Below are 18,399 nucleotides of genomic sequence, written 5' to 3'. Positions count from 1 at the left end.
GCCTTCTTGACATTTGTGGGCGTGGTTATCCGTAAGAATATTCTCAGCCGGGATTTATCATGTGAGAATTTTGAAATTTTCGCATTTTCGTTCGCATCTGTACTCCAGTCCCAGGGTAGCGGAACTTTTTTAACCAGGGTCAATTCATGAATACCTGCAGTAAAATGCACAGCGCCAGGGAAGCTATAGCAGGTGATTTATGAACCAACATGTGAATGTTCATAAATACCTTACTAGGCTGCAAACATATAAGCCAGTGCACAGTGCTAAAAATATTCGCAAAAAAAGGTGCAAATGATAAATGTCACCCATAGTATTTCCATCCATCTTTTTTTCAGGAGTAGGTTGAAAACACAAAACTGTAAATCTTTTCATTATAATTTTGTCATGACAGTTTAACTCCTGATTTTGGTTGAAAAAAGACTGATGGAAATATTATGTTTGAACATAGCCTTAACTTGTTATCTTGACCAAAATACTGAGTGTGAACGTAGCCTAAAACTATTATCTTGTGCATGGGAGAAAGAAACATTGATACAGTTTATGGTCAAAGTAGATATTATTTATTGAAAGATGGCTGGCAGTGTATATATCCTGGGGGCAGGCATTCTTCTACTAAGGCTTGTGTCATTATTTCATTGGCTGAGGTACAAAAAGAGTTACATAAGCTTTAAGAATTGTCAATAACCCTACGTGTTCAGAAGGTCAGTGCCATATTGTAATGGCTTCAAAAAATATACAAAATATCATGACGTCATCAACATCTTTAAAAAAGATTAGTCAAATGTGAGCTTTCTCTTGAGTGTCTCCTTGTGATCTATATCCTTTAATGGGGGTATCTTCACTGGAGTCTTTGCCTTTGATTCCTTCTCTTGTTCATTCTTCTTTGGTGTTGTAATGTCTTTTTGCAGTCTGATGAATGCATCTTTGTTATGGCTGGGTGAGAAACCCTCAAAATCAAAATATACTGTTTTGAAAAATAAAAAAATTAAGTTAGACTAACAGTATTCATTATTTGTATACTTATGTTTATGCCCACATAATAAATGCAGCCTTTTTATTGGAATCACTAAAGGGTCTTTTACACTGGATGATTATTAGCTAAACAGGCGACTATGGTCCTGTATAAAAGACCTATTGAACAGCTGATGAACGAGCAATCACTCATTCTCCGGTAGGCCATTGGGATTGTGTGGTTCTAAAAATGATCATCGGTTATACAACCGACAATGATGAGGACATACAACCGACAATGATGTAAATTAAGAGCCATACAATCATTGAGCCATTTAAAAGGCTCATTAGGTAAGCTCTGGTTTGCTAGATCAGCAATAGTGTTGGGCAAGGATCTGACCATCTAAAAGAACCCTAAGGGTGCCTTCACACCTACCGACTCGCAGCCTGGCAGGTCCTGGCAGTTCACTGTCACTACATACACGCAGCGGTCTGAACGATCACTGCGTGTATGTAATTCTGCCGGCCCCTTAACCCCTTCTGCTGCCGCCCGACTCCCGCTCTGTATACATTACCTGTCTCTCGCTGCACGGGGTCCCGGCGTACTGCTCTCCCGCCCAGTCAATTAGTGTGTTGCCCAGCCGCAGCCACTGATTGGCTGGGCGGGAGAGCAGTACGCCGGGACCCCGTGCAGCGAGAGACAGGTAATGTATACAGACACAGCGGGGGAGCCGGGCGGCAGCAAAAGGTGTTAAGGGGCCGGCAGAATTACATACACGATACGGTCGTTCAGTCTGCCAGGACCTGCCAGACTCGCATCGAGATTTACGCTGCGAGTCGGTAGATGTGAAGGCACCCTCAGGGTAGTTTCACACACACCGTATCTGCAGCGGACCCGCAGCAGATTTGATCTAAATAACTGAACACAGCATCAAATCTGCACCATCAAATCTGCTGCAGATCCGGCGTGTGTGAAGGCACCCTAAGGGTTCTTTTACACGTGCTGATTATCAGCAAGCAGGAACGCTTACTGCTGATATCAGCTCGCTTGCAGCATTTTATCAGGCCATGCAAAGGGCCCTAAGACTGAATATGTGTATTTTTGTTTGCACAAATGAAAGTATGACCATATACCATACAGTAGCCATAGACTTGTATAGTCCTTTTTGCATATGTTTGACAGTTTTACTTCTTCAGTTCAGTTCTTCAGTTCCATTGACGTCAAATTGTCTCAGGTGGCCATGTTTTTCAAATTTTTCTGGGATGGGTGTAAGCTTTTGTATGTTTACAAATATCACTAATTAAAGTATCACTAATCTGCAAACGGAGCTCTACCTACTCTTAGTGGCAGAGCATAGGAGGTCTGGCAGTGGCTCCCCTCCCTGAAGGGAGCCACTGCCAGACCTCCTATGCTCTGCCACTAAGAGTAGGTAGAGCTCCGTTTGCAGATTCAGACCACTGTCTAACTGCAGAGTTACCCATAAGAGCGACTTATTAATCGGTCATGTAATATGTTGGGACTTTATTAAATAGTTACCTAGTTTATTTGCTTGTTTTTGGTACCTTTTCCTCTCCCTGCCTTATTGCTTTTTCCCCTGAGGACTCCAGGATATGGAAGAAATGCGTCGGAGCAGCAAGTTAGACATCTGTGTGGAGCGTATATTAGGGGCAGACAAAGGAGTAGATCGGGGTAGGGGCAAGTGCTCCACAGGCCCTGAGTGAGCAGGGGTAGTTTACTATATCTCCCTAATATGGTGTAATAGAGTTAATTACTGTTTTCCCCTTTTCTTTGCATTCATCTAGTGGTGATGTGGCCAGACCCTGTCTATGCCAGACTTTGAGTCTACATGAACAAATCAGACTGTTAAGACACCATACTTGTAGTTTATTGATTTTATACATGTCATGTGACTCGTATATAATACTGTAGGGAGCTTATATATGCAACTGGCTCCTCATTTGTTCAATGTTTCTGAAGTTTTTTTTTATGTGGGGGCTGTTATTTTAGCTATCTACATTAAAAAGTGATATATTATTTGCATCTTGCACCCCCTTCTGTGATTTTTGATTATTGGTGGTGGTGGCCTGCTCTTTTCTGTGAATTGTGTGTGAACATACCCTAAAACTGAAATTTATAGAATTTATAGTGCATTCATATTACATGATACAGATTTACTGTAGTATACGCTAATTGAATACTACATGTTCAGATAGTGTAGTAAAGTTATTATTTGCTATGTAACTGAGCTATAAAATCTGCTGTAAGTTTTTGTGGGCAAGTGGGTAAGTGTTATAACTGGATATTTGTTTTATAGACCCCAAAAAATTGTAAACCCAGAGCATTGTACATCATAGGTCTGGTATGCTATGTCAAACTTACCTGAGTTCTGTCTCTTTCTTCTGAATAAATTGTCTTCAAGTCCTAAATTGTCTTTTAAGTCCTAAAATCCAAAAAGAGTTTGATTACCATTTGGCTGCTTTGCAACTCTATGAACATTTTTCTTAAATAGGATTGTCTCAGCAGAATAGATCCTTTTTTGTCATCTATAATATTCTTGCAAGGAGGGGGACCTGCTTGGGACTTCATCTGTTAGCCAGTGGAATTTTAATGGATAACGCTTTACACACTTCTAGTAAGTGTGTAAAAAAAAAAAAAAAAATTATTAATAACCCCCCCCCTTTCCCCATTTTATAAATAAAAATAAATAAATAAACATATTTGGTATCGCTGTGTGCGTAATCCCCCGAACAACTAAATTATCACAATTCTGCCCGCACAGTTTGCAAAATGCTAAATTGTGCATTTTTGGTCGCATTAAAAGGTTTTAATTTTTTATAAGCCATCAAATAAAATAAAAGTTACACAGGTTACATATCTTTGGAATCGTACTAACTTGAGGAACATGTATAACATGTCAGTTTTACCTTAGGACAAACGGCGTAAACACAATACCCCCTCAAACTAAAAAAAATGTGTTTTATTTTCAGTTTCACCACACATTTTTCTGGTTGCGAAGCATACTTTATGAAAAAATTAAGCCTGTCATTGCAAAGTACAATTAGTGGCGCAAAAAATAAGGGCTTATGTGTGTCTCTAGGTGGAAAATGCAAGTGCTATGGCCTTTTAAGCACAAGGAGGAAAAAAACGAAAGCGCAAAAATGGAAATTGACTCTGTCCTTAAGGGGTTAAATCATCCCCCTTTTTCCTATTTTCTGAATAAAAAAATATATACAAAATAAACATTTTTAGTATCGCTGCGTGTTCATGGTCTTTTATTGAAATTCGTTAAGATTCGATTTGCGAATCAACGAGTTTGACCCAAAATTTGCGAAGCTCAAGAAACAAATTTCCGGCTGCTTCACCCATCTCTAATCATGATGTATAATTGAGTAGAAACTTAGCAATAAGAAAAATTTACAGCCTACTTTTCTTCCTTTGTCACGGCCTAGTCCACCATATTTGTTTGCATCAGTTACCGCTGTGCTGCTGTTCTGTACTCAAACACATGAAAAACTGTACCTCACTCCAAAGATGATCCAGTTCAATTCCATTTCTTTCGCACTGAATGTCTAACTCTTCACAGGGATTAAACTGCTTTTCTGGATCCACAAAAAGGTAAAAGCATGCCTTATATTCTTCCAGATCCATCATTTTAATTTGCACGCCGAATTTTCTTAGAAATATTAAACTGATTTTATTGTCATAGTCATGAAAATTATAAAATTTTGAAATATGCAAGTTTATGATTAATTTTTCTTTGCTGTCAATGAGAAATTTACATATTTCTTCACTACAATTGAGGCAAGGACTGTAAGATGCATACAATGTGATTTTATATTGAGGGTCTCTTTTTGTAAGATTTGATCCCAAAAATTTGGAGAGTTCCCGTAAAACAATTATCTCTGCATGCTCAACTCTTGGATTGTTGTATGCATAACCCCATAGCTTCCATAGTGGTTTCTTGCCCCCAAGGCTAAAACACACTAATGTTTTTTTCACCAAATCCACAGTATTAAAGTTATCATTAAATTCTTCTTCTGATAAAAATTTTCTGATGAATAGCGTCATGTCTAATGTAACTGCAATAAATTAAAATGAGATATATGTTAATAAAACAATATATTGAAAGTAAACTTCTTAATAAATTACAATATTAATTTAGCAATAACTGTTAAAAATTAGAGCGAATACACAGTTTCTAATAGGTGACGTAACAAACCTCACTAAAGTCAATAGGATCTCTTGGGTGTCCATCTGAAATTAGTATCTGTAATTGAACGAACCATCTGACACCATTTTATGGCGCTAATTCAACTTTCCAACTGAGGCGCTGATGGAAATATGAACTTAACCCCTTCAGGATTGGGCTGATTTTGGCCTTAAAGGGGTTATCCAGCGCTACAAAAACATGGCCACTTTCCCCCTACTGTTGTCTCCAGATTGGGTGGGGTTTTGAAACTCAGTTCCATTGAAGTAAATGGAGCTTAAATGCAAACCGCACCTGAACTGGAGACAACAGTAGGGGGAAAAGTGGCCATGTTTTCGTAGCGCTGGATAACCCCTTTAAGGACCACAGCCCATTTTTGAAATATGACATGTCTCACTTTATCCGATTGTAGTTCTGTGTTGCTATAACTTATCCATGCGATTCTGAGAATTTTTTCTCATGACATATTGTACTTAAGGATAGTGGTAAATTTGCATTTTTCTCCTAACGTATCATCCCAGGATGTAACTTTACGTTCCTGAGGGGCAATGCACCGCAAAAAAAGGGGCGTACAGGTCCTGAACGGATGAAATTAGGTATTATTGTAATGAAACTTACCCACAAAATAGTGAACAGCATTAATACAACCAACTACGCCCCCCTCCCAAGGTTGCTAAATTGCAACTTTGTGACTTTATTATAGTGGTGATTTGGCAGTAGAAAGAATAGTAGAGAAGTCAAATACAGGTTGCAGTCACAAATTACTGTATATAGAACAAAGGTGTCAAACGTGTGCGACATTGCAGTGTGACATTGACATCAATTTTATTTATTTTTTTTTAAGCAAAAAAGAAATCCAGAATTTTTTAACCATTTTGCTTTTGCGTTTTACAGCCTCTGTTGGGGACATATTTGCAGCTGTTATAGCTGCATCTTTTTCTGCTGTATCTATTTTTATTTGCTTGTATTTTGGATCATAAACTACAAAAAAGCTTCTAACTCTTAATTTTATAGCTGCAACAACTACAGCCATAAAATTAATAAGAATGTGAACTATGGGATATTTTTAATAGTACTGAAAGGTTTGAAATCATCAATAATAAAAGTGTAGTATTTCAAAAGTGTAGCTAATCAAACATGTTTTATGATCTTATGCGGGCACAGTATGTAAAATAAAAAAGTGCATATAGATATTCAAACAGGAAAGCAGCACTTCCAAATTTTATAGATATAACGTGCCAGCAAAACAAAGACTTAGATACACCAGTCCAAAACTGGTAAATGTATGTAAAAAGGTTTATTTCACAGCATCCCCTCACAAGAGCATTTTCAAGCAAAGTGCATAGGATATACTCGTGATTACCATATCTCAATATCTCAATTATAAATACATAATTAGTGCATGGTAATAAAATACAAAGTTAGAATATAGTGATAATCACAATTACAAATGAATGCAAAATATAGCAATGCAAGTGCATCATATAACATATGGTAACTAAAGTGTATAAAATTACATGTGACCCTCATAAAATCATATAAATTTCGTATTCAAAAGAATCATTTATGCATAATAAGTTTATTTCTTATCCCCTGTCTCGGAGTAAAATGGCCACTCACCATACAAACTTGATAAGTGAAAACAAAACTTAGCATTGTTGTGCTTTCACTGAGCATGCGTCTGCCCTCCCCGGAACTGAACTCAGCCTAGAGATCACATGACCATGTCTGCATCATAGAGTACCATAGCAACATGTAAACAAAGGCGTAGTCTGTGTCCGTGCACAAGAGACTGCTCTGCTGTACATGGATTGAGCATTGCTGTGCTGTACAAACATTCCTGCAGAGCTCAGTAAATAAACCCATCCATAAGGGATCACTCTGTTGTATAACCAGGGCCAATTAAATAACCAGATAGCACCTCACTATGTTGTCAAACACCTCTCTGCTATACCAGTACTTCTATTATGGTATTAGACCAATGAAGTTAATACTAGGAGATCTATGAAAAACTTTAAACTGGGATTAAACGTATTTAATCCCCAATCTCATCCCCCCCCCAAGACTCGCTATCTACTCCTCGCTTCTTTTTCTTCTCCTGTTTCTACGCCCCTCTCCTTCTTACTCTCTATTGCTATATGTAAGCTTATATTTAAGTTTGACTGTTAGTTTAAAAGGTTTTCCTTTCTGAGAACAACTTTCTATGAAGGTCCATGTTGCACGTGAAGAAAACAGTTGTTTCTGTGAAATGTTGAAGAAATGTTGTTTCTGTGAAGAAAACAGTGCTGCCAACCCCCCCCCCCCCCCCATCACATGTATCACTCCACATTACGTGGACCAAAAGTTGTTATGTTAATTGTGTTACCTGCTAGATGCCTTATGACAAACTCCTTTATGTCTCAGCGATCTCAACATGTCATATACATATCATTATTATACAAGTTATGTCTATTTGTATGCATCAAAACTGAATAAAAAGAAAGTTGATAAAAAAACTTATTTAATAACCATATTTTCCAACGTATAAGACGACTTTTTAAACTGGGCCAAGTTGTATCCTCTTCTGCATATTGAACACATGCAAGTAACAAGTGATGTGCTAATGTGGCCACACAGTGAAATAATCATATTCTGAATCTACACCATTTCATCCCTTCTGCTGCCCCCTATCATTGTTTAGCCAGTGGGTGAAAGTTGGGGTTTATACTCCCTTGTTGATAACTGACTGTCAGGAGGATTTTATGGTTCTTTGTATGTTTTACATGATTTTATATGATTTTATGATCCGTGTATGTAATTTGATTATTGTATGAATCTATGATACTTCTATGATTTTGATCTTTAAGCTTAAAAAGACCACAAGGGCCCTGTGGCACATATAGCCGGTATTTTAATATCTATACTTATACTAATAAATTTATTGTATTATAATTATACTGTAACTAAAAAATTCTTAAACATACCAGTCCTCAAAGCAAAATCTGATAATATGTGTCAATTTATTGTAATAAAATGTAATAAAAATATATATAAATATATAATAATAATAATAATAATAATAATAATAATAATAATAATAATAATAAAAAAAAAAAAAAAAATCTTAAACCTGAAATGTCTTTCTGTCTAGTCCAGGATAAAATACTCATAAACACATTAAAAGCATAAACCATACAAATACATAAGCCCCGGGGCCCTTATAGTACAATAGATCAACACAGAGGGTTAGGGAATGCGGTACAAAAGCATATGAAAACAAATGGGAGAAAAAAGAAAACAAAACAAAACATAAAGGTGTAAAAGTGTATAAAACAACTAGATACTCATATAAATAGCCATATAGTCATTGTACTGCAATGTTTCAAATATATAATCAGCACAAAAAGTGGTAGAACTGGTCTTTTGGTTCAGACCAAGAGGGGGATTCCCATCATCCTCTCACTGACTTGCAGTAGAATCACACAGTGAAAGCAGGCAGATGGGGGTAGTAGTCCTGGCTCACTGGACTGATCCCACTTTGTTGTTAAAATTCAAAAGTCAGTTCGTTTGTAGATTACGATCCAAAGTAAATGAACTCCTTGTGTGGAGTGTATAGTTATCACTGATCCCTGGTGTTCTGTCTGAGATGTCCTGCAAGCACTGGATCTGAGATGTACTGCAAGCACTGGATCTCTCTGGCTCTATCACTGTTTGTTGTCATAGGGGAGGATTTATACACATTCACATAGTTTGGTGCATGTGCACCGCTCACCCATACAGGATCTGCGTCTTCTCCGGGGTCACCGGCGTCCCGGTCTGCCCACGGTGAATACGGTGACGTCACCAGTCTTGTTCCTGGTCTGTGTCAAAGCATGGCTCTGCTGCCAGTAGTGCAGTAGACAAAGTCACTGTTGAGCCAGCTCCTCCCAAACTTAGAGAGATGGGGAATAGATCCAGGGGTATGTTCAGGAGACTGTTGAGGGGTGTAGGCCAATGTTAGGTGGCTTTCAGACGCGTTTCGAAGCTGCTAGCTTCTTCCTCAGTGGCTGTGAAATGGCACATGCAAGTAACAAGTGATGTGCTAATGTGGCCACACAGTGAAATAATCATATTCTGAATCTACACCATTTCATCCCTTCTGCTGCCCCCTATCATTGTTTAGCCAGTGGGTGAAAGTTGGGGTTTATACTCCCTTGTTGATAACTGACTGTCAGGAGGATTTTATGGTTCTTTGTATGTTTTACATGATTTTATATGATTTTATGATCCGTGTATGTAATTTGATTATTGTATGAATCTATGATACTTCTATGATTTTGATCTTTAAGCTTAAAAAGACCACAAGGGCCCTGTGGCACATATAGCCGGTATTTTAATATCTATACTTATACTAATAAATTTATTGTGTTATAATTATACTGCTATACTTACTTTAGAACTCATATCTAGAGGACAGACTCCTTTTTTGTTTACAAAGCTTGCACTCTTTTTGACATTTTGGGTATTGTGTCTCTGTCTGTACACCTCGGTTTGAGATTTATAGGTGAGCTGCACCAGACCTGTTATTGTTTTTATCGACATTTTGTCCCCCAAAAAATCTGCTCAGAAGTCGGGGGTTGTCTTATACACGGGGTATGGTCGTCGCATATGGTGGGGGAGCTTAAAAACAACCACCATCCCTACTGTTTGCTGTGACAGCTTTTAAAAACAAATGATTCAACTCACCTGTTACCCATTTTCAGCAGCCGCGCGTCTCCTGTCATGTTCCTGGCACAGGCAGCGTGAGGCAGAGACACTGCCTGTGCCGTAAGTCCCCAAAGCCTCTGCCGTTCTTCCGAAGATCTCATCGAAAAAGCGTGGAGACGCTAGGCTGCAAGGAGAGCTTTCTGGCAGAGGGAATGGCAGAGGCTTTCGGGACTTCCGGCGCCTCTGTTATTTTCCCGAAGCTCTCCCGGCAGCCGAGGGTCTCCGAGCTTCTCTGATGAGACGCTCGGCTGCCGGGAGAGCTTCAGGAGAATGACAGAGGCTTCGGGGACTCTGTATCTCACTGCCTGCGCCGGGAACATGATAAGAGACATACGGCTGCCGGGAGGAGCTGACGGGAACGGGTAACAGGTGAATTGGATTTTTTTTTTTTTTTTCAGTTAACCCCTGCCTGACCACAGCAGGGCTCCAGCTGGCTGCAGCTGGTAAACCCTGCTGTGGTAAGGCAGGGGTTAACATTTTCTGAAGACAAACCCCTGAAAATCTTCGTAAAAGTCAGGGGTCGTCTTATACACAAGAAAATATGGTACGTCATTCTGTAATCATATACATAATGTATGAAGTGGATTATAGGTATAAGTTGAACATTTTATGCTTTGTTGTTTGTACCACCGGGACAACTGATTGGTGGGGATCAATTTTAAGATGAGTGGAAATTATAAAAAAAAGCGACCTTAAAGCCTTGGAGGCATAATTTTTCATAGTATTTATACTTTAATAGACTATAACATGGGTTTAGAACAGCCATTATAAAGACTTTGTATAATTCTAAATTTTCATCTGACTAATGTGAATTATTAATATCTTTGTTGAATTTGGTTTTTTTATGTAACTATTTTATGTTTAATGACAAGAACTACTTGAAGTTACATGGCCTGGAAATGGGTGCAAATGTTGTACCCATGTATGCCAATATGTTTGTTTTATGGGTGAATGAGAGATATTTCCACGTGTTCCACCACATCAGGCATGTGCTGGGGTGGTTGGAGATGCACAATTTTGAATGGGATGGTACCAAATTTGCAATTTAACAAGACTTATTTAACTTTTTCTGTACAGTTTTTGTGTAACAACTGGAGTCGTGGATCCGTTGTACCACCACTAGTGATGACGTAAGCCGCACCAGGGAGTCTAAGGGGCCACTGGTCTTCACCAGTGCCCACTGCAAGGCGGGATGAACTTGCTGCAGTAGGCTACCCCCAGGTCACTACCCCTGGATTGGCTTGCTAGCGGTGGTGGCCAAGGTGCAGCTGGAGACAGGTAGGTAGGCAGGCTGGAACACAGCAGAACTCACGGCTGGAACAAGGATAGCAGTCACAGGCAGGAACCACAGATAGCTGGAACAACAGGAATCCCAGGTAAGCTGGGACCACACACTAGGAAGCATGCAGATCTCAGGAACAACAACCCCTCTTGGTCTTCCAGGACGTTTCTCATCATTGGTGCTGAAACAGCCCGTTTTAAATTTGGCCACCTAGCTCTTAACTGTAGACTATGAAGGGCATTGATCTCTCAATGTCTGCGACATATCGCCATGAATATTCTTTGCAGACTTTCCTTGCAAGACCAAGAATTTTATAAATCCTCTGCTCTCATTTGCTGTGAATATCGCCTTAGACTCCACCATTTTGTTTTCCTGTGTGACTAGATCACTGTGGCCATAAGCTACATACACAATTTTGAAAACATATATTAGACACATAAGGCTTTCATGTGATGGAACATTCGTTACCATAGAAACAAAAAAGGACACAAAGCCAAATAAGCAGCCCCGCTTACATTCCTGCCGAATTCCTAAAAACAGTTGCTGAATTGGCAAGTGTAGATATTGTGTCACTTAAGGGGTGTCTCGGCAACCATAATCCAGTGGTTGCTGGTGGGATTTATTAAGGGATAAAGTAGGGGGCCAGCATGGTTACAGATGAAGGTTAGTTAAAATTGCTACCATGAGAGAGATAGGTGGTGTTTTAGAAGTGGACTTTGTGTGGAAACATGGGATTTGCCATGTGACAGGAATACCTGGGGGAGGGGCCAGGTAGATAGGTCAGGATAAGCATTTTTTTCTGAGAAGGTATAGCTTAAGGGAATAAGGTGGGTTCCCTAAATTTTGCATGTCAGGTTATTCTTATGGGGAAAATATTCAGTAGATGGCTAGAAAGGAGCATGGTTGAGATGAGAAAGCAATTCCATAAAATCAGAATAACAAAGGAGTTTAGGTAGGATTTGGCTGTGTGGGATACATTTTTGAGAGGTTTCAATGGGGTTGCAGTTTGGGTCAGGCAGCCAGGATCAAACCAGAAGCTGAGGTTCTTTACAGATACACCAAGCTCTCATGGTTTGGGGCCTTATTTAGAGGGAAGGTGGTGCCAAACATTGCCAAGATTTTATCTGGCAGGTGGTGACCCCATCCTAAGCGAACTGGTGAGTAGATCATTAGCGGAGAAGACATGGAAGGCCTATAGGAAGAAATAGAAGGAGTGGGTGGAGTTGGCGTCTGAGTTTCCGCAGGAGAACATTATGAGGAGGTTATTGGGTAATATGAAAAGGGCTGGTGCAAATAAAAGTAGAGCCACCATAGCTGTAGTGGCAGTATTGTTTTTTTGTACTAAACTCTCTGGGATCAAGGACCCTGTTAGGTCTTTGTGGTGAGAAGGGTCCTGAAGGGGTGGGCAAAGTTAGTAGGGGCTACTAGGAAGGAACCCATAGACTTCAGGCAGTTGCTTAGAATTTTGGTGGTATTGGGGATGGTATTCAGAGAGGCTTATCAGGTGCATTCAGGGTTGGAGAATTGGTGGCTGCATCAAAATAAGAGCAGTTAGGGGGTTGAGCGGGGGTGATGTATAGTTGTCAGGGGATAATGTAATTCATTTTATTGCCTGTTCTAAGACGGATTAGAAGTCTGTCACTGGTCCTGTTTTTATTTTCTAGGCAAAATGAAGTATTGACGCGTTTTTCCAAGAAAGACCCCTGCAAACCCTTGAACCTACCTGTGACCAACGCACCTTCGACATCAGACCTACAACGCCCATACCGCATCGCTCCCCAGCAGGCCATTGCGTATCCCCTCCCCAGCTTAAGGGAATAAGGTGGGTTCCCTAAATTTTGCATGTCAGGTTATTCTTATAGGGAAAATATTCAGTAGATGGCTAGAAAGGAGCATGGTTGAGATGAGAAAGCAATTCCATAAAATCAGAATAACAAAGGAGTTTAGGTAGGATTTGGGATACATTTTTGAGAGGTTTCAATGGGGTTGCAGTTTGGGTCAGGCAGCCAGCATCAAACCAGAAGCTGAGGTTCTTTACAGATACACCAAGCTCTCATGGTTTGGGGCCTTATTTAGAGGGAAGGTGGTGTGCAGGAAAATGGCCGTTTAGTTGAGAGAAAGAGGAATTGGTGAAAAACTTAACATTGCTGGAGTAATTCCCAATAGTGGCGGCCGTTCAGCTAAAGGGGAAGGAGCTGAAGGAAAAGTGGGTGGTCTTCTGGTTGAATAACAAGAGTATAGTTAACTGCAATAATAACCTTTCTGTGGTTCAGACATGGAAGGCCTATAGGAAGAAATAGAAGGAGTGGGTGGAGTTGGCATCTGCTTTTCCACAGGAGAACATTATGAGGAGGTTATTGGGTAATATGAAAAGGGCTGGTGCAAATAAAAGTAGAGCCACCATAGCTGTAGTGGCAGTATTGTTTTTTTGTACTAAACTCTCTGGGATCAAGGACCCTGTTAGGTCTTTGTGGTGAGAAGGTTCCTGAAGGGGTGGGCAAAGTTAGTAGGGGCTACTGGGAAGGAACCCATAGACTTCAGGCAGTTGCTTAGAATTTTGGTGGTATTGGGGATGGTATTCAGAGAGGCTTATCAGGTGCATTCAGGGTTGGAGAATTGGTGGCTGCATCAAAATAAGAGCAGTTAGGGGGTTGAGCGGGGGTGATGTATAGTTGTCAGGGGATAATGTAATTCATTTTATTGCCTGTTCTAAGACGGATTAGAAGTCTGTCACTGGTCCTGTTTTTATTTTCTAGGCAAAATGAAGTATTGACGCGTTTTTCCAAGAAAGACCCCTGCAAACCCTTGAACCTACCTGTGACCAACGCACCTTTGACATCAGACCTACAACGCTCATACCGCATCGCTCCCCAGCAGGCCATTGCGTATCCCCTTCACCACTACACAACCTCTCTGTAGAACATTTTACATCCGAACGTCCATCCACCAACCATATCACCACTAGATTTCTGCCTCACCACAAGGAGCAACAACTTCAAACTATTCTTAGACCTCAATGCCTACATTAGAAAGCTCACTTTGAAGAGACATTTCAACATAAAAGATCAGAACGGTCCTCCCGTCCCTGAGAAAACAGTCCACACTCAACCCACCCTCACTTGACAGAGGTTTTAAACCCAAATCTATTTTTTACCCCACCCATAGCAGGGGAAACTTTTCTAGAAACATTTTCCACCAATGTCATGACCGATTTTGAATATCTTCTGTCCAAACCAACTCACTATACACATAATCTTACCACAACAGACAAACTAGTCATCAAGAAGCTAGCAGAAGACTCTTCAGTCATTATCAAAATAGAGATAAAGGGGGAGGGATAGTCTTGTTGGATAGAGAGGATTACATTAAGGAAGCCTTACGCCTCCTGTCCGACACAAGATTCTACAGCCTCATGCCAAATAACCACCTTACTTCCTACAACACTAAATATAACACGTTTGTCCAGAAAGGGTTACGAGAAGGGGTACTAAATAAACTGGAGACAGACTTTCTACTGGTGTCCAAACCCACCATGGCATTATTCTACTACCTCCCCAAGGTCCATAAGGACCCCATCCATCCCCCTGGTAGACCCATAATATCGGGTATTAACTCACTTCAAAATTATTCAAATATGTTGACTTCTTTCTGCAGCAACACGTCATCAGTCTACCATCATACACACGTGACTCGTCACACATCATTGATCAAATACCTAAAGTCAGTTGGAATGAGAATTGTATATTCCTCACTATGGATATCTCCTCTCTATACACAGTTATAGGCCACGATTTAGGAATAGAGGCGGTCTCTCCATTTATCACTCCTGACACCACAATGCCCCCAGAACAAGTCATTTTCATCTTGGATGCCATACGTTTTATTTTAAAACACAATGTCTTCCATTTTGATGGGAGAATCTATAACCAGGAAAGGGGTCCGTGATGGGAAGTACCTTCGCACCGAGCTTCGCCAATTTGTTCGTTGGAAGCTTCGAAGATAAGGTAATTTACAGACAGCCTTCCTTCTCAAAATGTGTCATGTACTGTCGCTATATAGACAACATCTTTATCGTGTGGGAAGGTACCGAAGAGGAGCTCAATAAGTTTGTTACAGACCTTAATGCCAACAATTGGGGGCTGGAATTTACCTATACCATCTTCAAGAACAAGGCAGAATTCCTTGATATCCTAGTCTTCCACAAAGGGGGTGAAATTATGACTAAAACATTCTTCAAAGCAGTAGATGGCAACAGTTATCTACACTATGACAGTGCCCATTACAAAATATGGCTGACCAATATTCCATATGGACTGTTCCAATGGATACGGAGGAAATGCACAAAAATAGTGACTTCAGATCCCAGAGCAACATACTAGCTAGAAGATTCACCGCTAAAAAGTACCCCACAAAACTCTCGTATAAAAGCAGGATCATTGAGTCAAGAACAATGCCTACTCCCTAAAACTCATACGAAACTACCAAATAAGGACTTAGACTTCACTTGTAACTTCATTACCACTTATACATTAGATAACAAGGCCATCAGATCCATCCTAAACAAACACTGGGGTATTTTAACCCATGACCCCTTTCTGAAAAATGTAATCCCCAAGAACCCAAGGATCACCTTTAGAAGGGCACGTTCGCTCAAGAACATATTGGCACCCAGCAGACTGAAACCAGCCACCTGTTTCAACAATATAACAACTCTACCCAAGATAGTTGGAAGTTATAAATGCAGGAACAAGAGATGCATATGCTGCAATAACATACTACACAGAACCCGCGTGTTCAACTCTAAAATCACAGGAGAGGAGTTTCAAATCAAATCCCATCTAACCTGCAGCTCATCGTTTGTCATTTACCTTTTGCAATGCTCCTGTGGAGTCCAATATGTGGGTCGCACTACCCAGCCACTACGTTGTAGAATTAACAACCACAGATCAAATGTTGAAAGAGGTTTTGAACTACGTAGTGTCTCTAGACATGCCATCCTTAGCAACCACAGTAATTTTTCCTCATTTACTGTTCTTCCTATTGAACTGATTCCAGCTGGCGGGCAAAGATTCGAGAGCCTGCGTAAAAGAGAGAACTTCTGGATATATAAGTTAAAAACCCTAGCCCCACAAGGCCTGAATGAATATATTGAAAACGTGCATAATTGAACGCCTCTAGTATATGCTTGCTTTCATTTTTCTCACGTCTTTTCATTTTATGCTATATCACTGTCAGGATAGGGACAGGGAGACACAAGGACAGGTGAGCCCTGAAGCTGGCACCCGCCCCACTGGCCCTACCTGCTTGCCCCAGATGCCCTAGGTGGCAAACGGACAACTGGACGGCAGTCCCTGTACTGCTTGGGTGCAACACGAAACAAAACAAGACAGACACACACAACAAGAGCGAGGTCAGAATTCCGGGTCAGCAACAGTCTAGCGGCGAGGTACAAAAACGTGTCCAAGGGATAGTCAAAATACAAGCCAAAAGGTCAGGTACACAGGAATATCTAAGTCAGGGAAAACGCGAGGTCAAGAAACACTAGGAGTACTAGGCTCTATCACAGGCAAGATACTGAGACAGGGGATTATACTTATGGGATCTGTAGTCCCAGCCCCCAAGGCGTGATTGGGGCTGAGGCTCCAGGTCCTGCCCAGATACTGACAGCTGACTAGTGAGTTAGCTTTCAGTCATTGATTAGTGAACTCACTACACCTATGCTGATCTGTCAGGGAGTGAATACTGGCCACTACTACAACCATGAATAGCAGAGCAAAACCTGACATGCAGTCTGGCTGCTAAGGACGCCGAGCCAAACGCATAGCCCAAGTCCTAACAATCACTTTGCAATTCTATGTGTTTTCTGATGTATGCCAAACTATACAGTTCTACCATCCTCTTAGACTTAACCCTTCCTCCTACATCCATCCTTGTTCTCATGTCCCACTCATAATACATTCATCTTCAACTAACCATCTCCCCAACACATGCATTTGCTAGACAGATAGTAATCTAAGCCCCCCCCACCCCTCGTAGGGTCAAATCCATGACACATTTGTATTGATAATTCTATACAAGCTTTCCCACCAGGTTACGAATCCAGTCCTCATAGTATATTTTTTAGATTATTTTATACTATACATCCATTTATGTATTTCACATAATTACACATGTACACATGCAATTATACAATTTTATTCACTTCATCCCTTTACGTATGTACATTAATTTTATCTTCTATTAATCATGACAAATACTACTGCTGACAGACGAGTGATGTTTTATATTCTTATTGAACAGCTTTTGTTTACTTAATCCTATTTGTTCTAATACTGTTGTAATCATCTAGCTACAATGCCACATACTAATACCTTCCAGCGGGACAGTGCGCCCCTCTCATCAGGCACTGGCGCATCTCAGTCCTCCCGGCAGGCTTCTCTCACAGCTCGTGCTTGCTCCGGGATTCCACCACTCCAATTGGATGCCGTTCAACACGCCCCCGCTTCCCATTGGTCCTTGTCGATCACGTGACCCGCAATCTTTGTAAACAACAGCATGGCTCTCCCTGCATCACGTAACACCGGTGGATTGTACTCCGCCATGGTCCCATGGGGATTCCCTTTTGCAACTGTCAATCGTGTTTACATTTTCACAGACTTTCTAAAAGCTAATTTTCACTTGAATCATGTAGAAATACTTCCATTAATGTACACTACCAGTAATATTATCATGTTTTATATGTTTTTTATATTTTACCAAGTTTTACTAACTTAGATGCTAACTAGGGGGCGGGACTGGTGCCCTTTTTTACATGTATTTATTAGAGATGAGCGAACCGGGTTCGAGTCCATCCGAACCCAAACGATCGGCATTTGATTAGCTGGGGCTGCTGAAGTTGGATAAAGCTCTAAGGTTGTCTGGTAAACATGGATACAGCCAATGACTATATCCATGTTTTCCGCATAGCCTTAGGGCTTTATCCAACTTCAGCAGCCACTGCTAATCAAATGCCGAAAGCTCGGGTTCTGAAGGACTCGAGCATGCTCGAGGTTCGCTCATCTCTAGTATTTATACCTGCACTTGTACCATCATTGTTATGAAAGGGAACCTACCTGTTTCTGAAACGCGTCAATTTCTGTGCTTTTCATGAATAAATTGCATCTTTATCTGATCCAGCAATTATTAGATGTCTTCCTTGGGCAGCACTGAGTAAGAAGTACCCTTTGTTTT

The 18,399-nt window shown here is 40.5% G+C and overlaps 1 protein-coding gene across 1 annotated transcript; it reads right to left on the bottom strand.

Annotated features, from left to right (window-relative positions):
• Positions 1-540: 540 nt before the first annotated feature.
• On the bottom strand, positions 541-6,864 carry LOC138793671 (DNA dC->dU-editing enzyme APOBEC3-like). Its single transcript, XM_069972348.1, has 4 exons — positions 6,783-6,864; positions 4,475-5,034; positions 3,335-3,395; positions 541-967 (listed from the first exon to the last, which is right to left on the bottom strand). The coding sequence occupies exons 2-4, from the start codon at positions 5,021-5,023 to the stop codon at positions 777-779; spliced, it is 801 nt and encodes a 266-aa protein (XP_069828449.1). The 5' UTR covers positions 5,024-5,034; positions 6,783-6,864; the 3' UTR covers positions 541-776.
• Positions 6,865-18,399: the final 11,535 nt, after the last annotated feature.

This window comes from Dendropsophus ebraccatus, chromosome 5 (assembly GCF_027789765.1).
Source record: "Dendropsophus ebraccatus isolate aDenEbr1 chromosome 5, aDenEbr1.pat, whole genome shotgun sequence".
In the NCBI taxonomy this organism is placed as follows: domain Eukaryota; kingdom Metazoa; phylum Chordata; class Amphibia; order Anura; family Hylidae; genus Dendropsophus; species Dendropsophus ebraccatus.
This window is presented reverse-complemented; position numbering and strand designations above follow the sequence as displayed.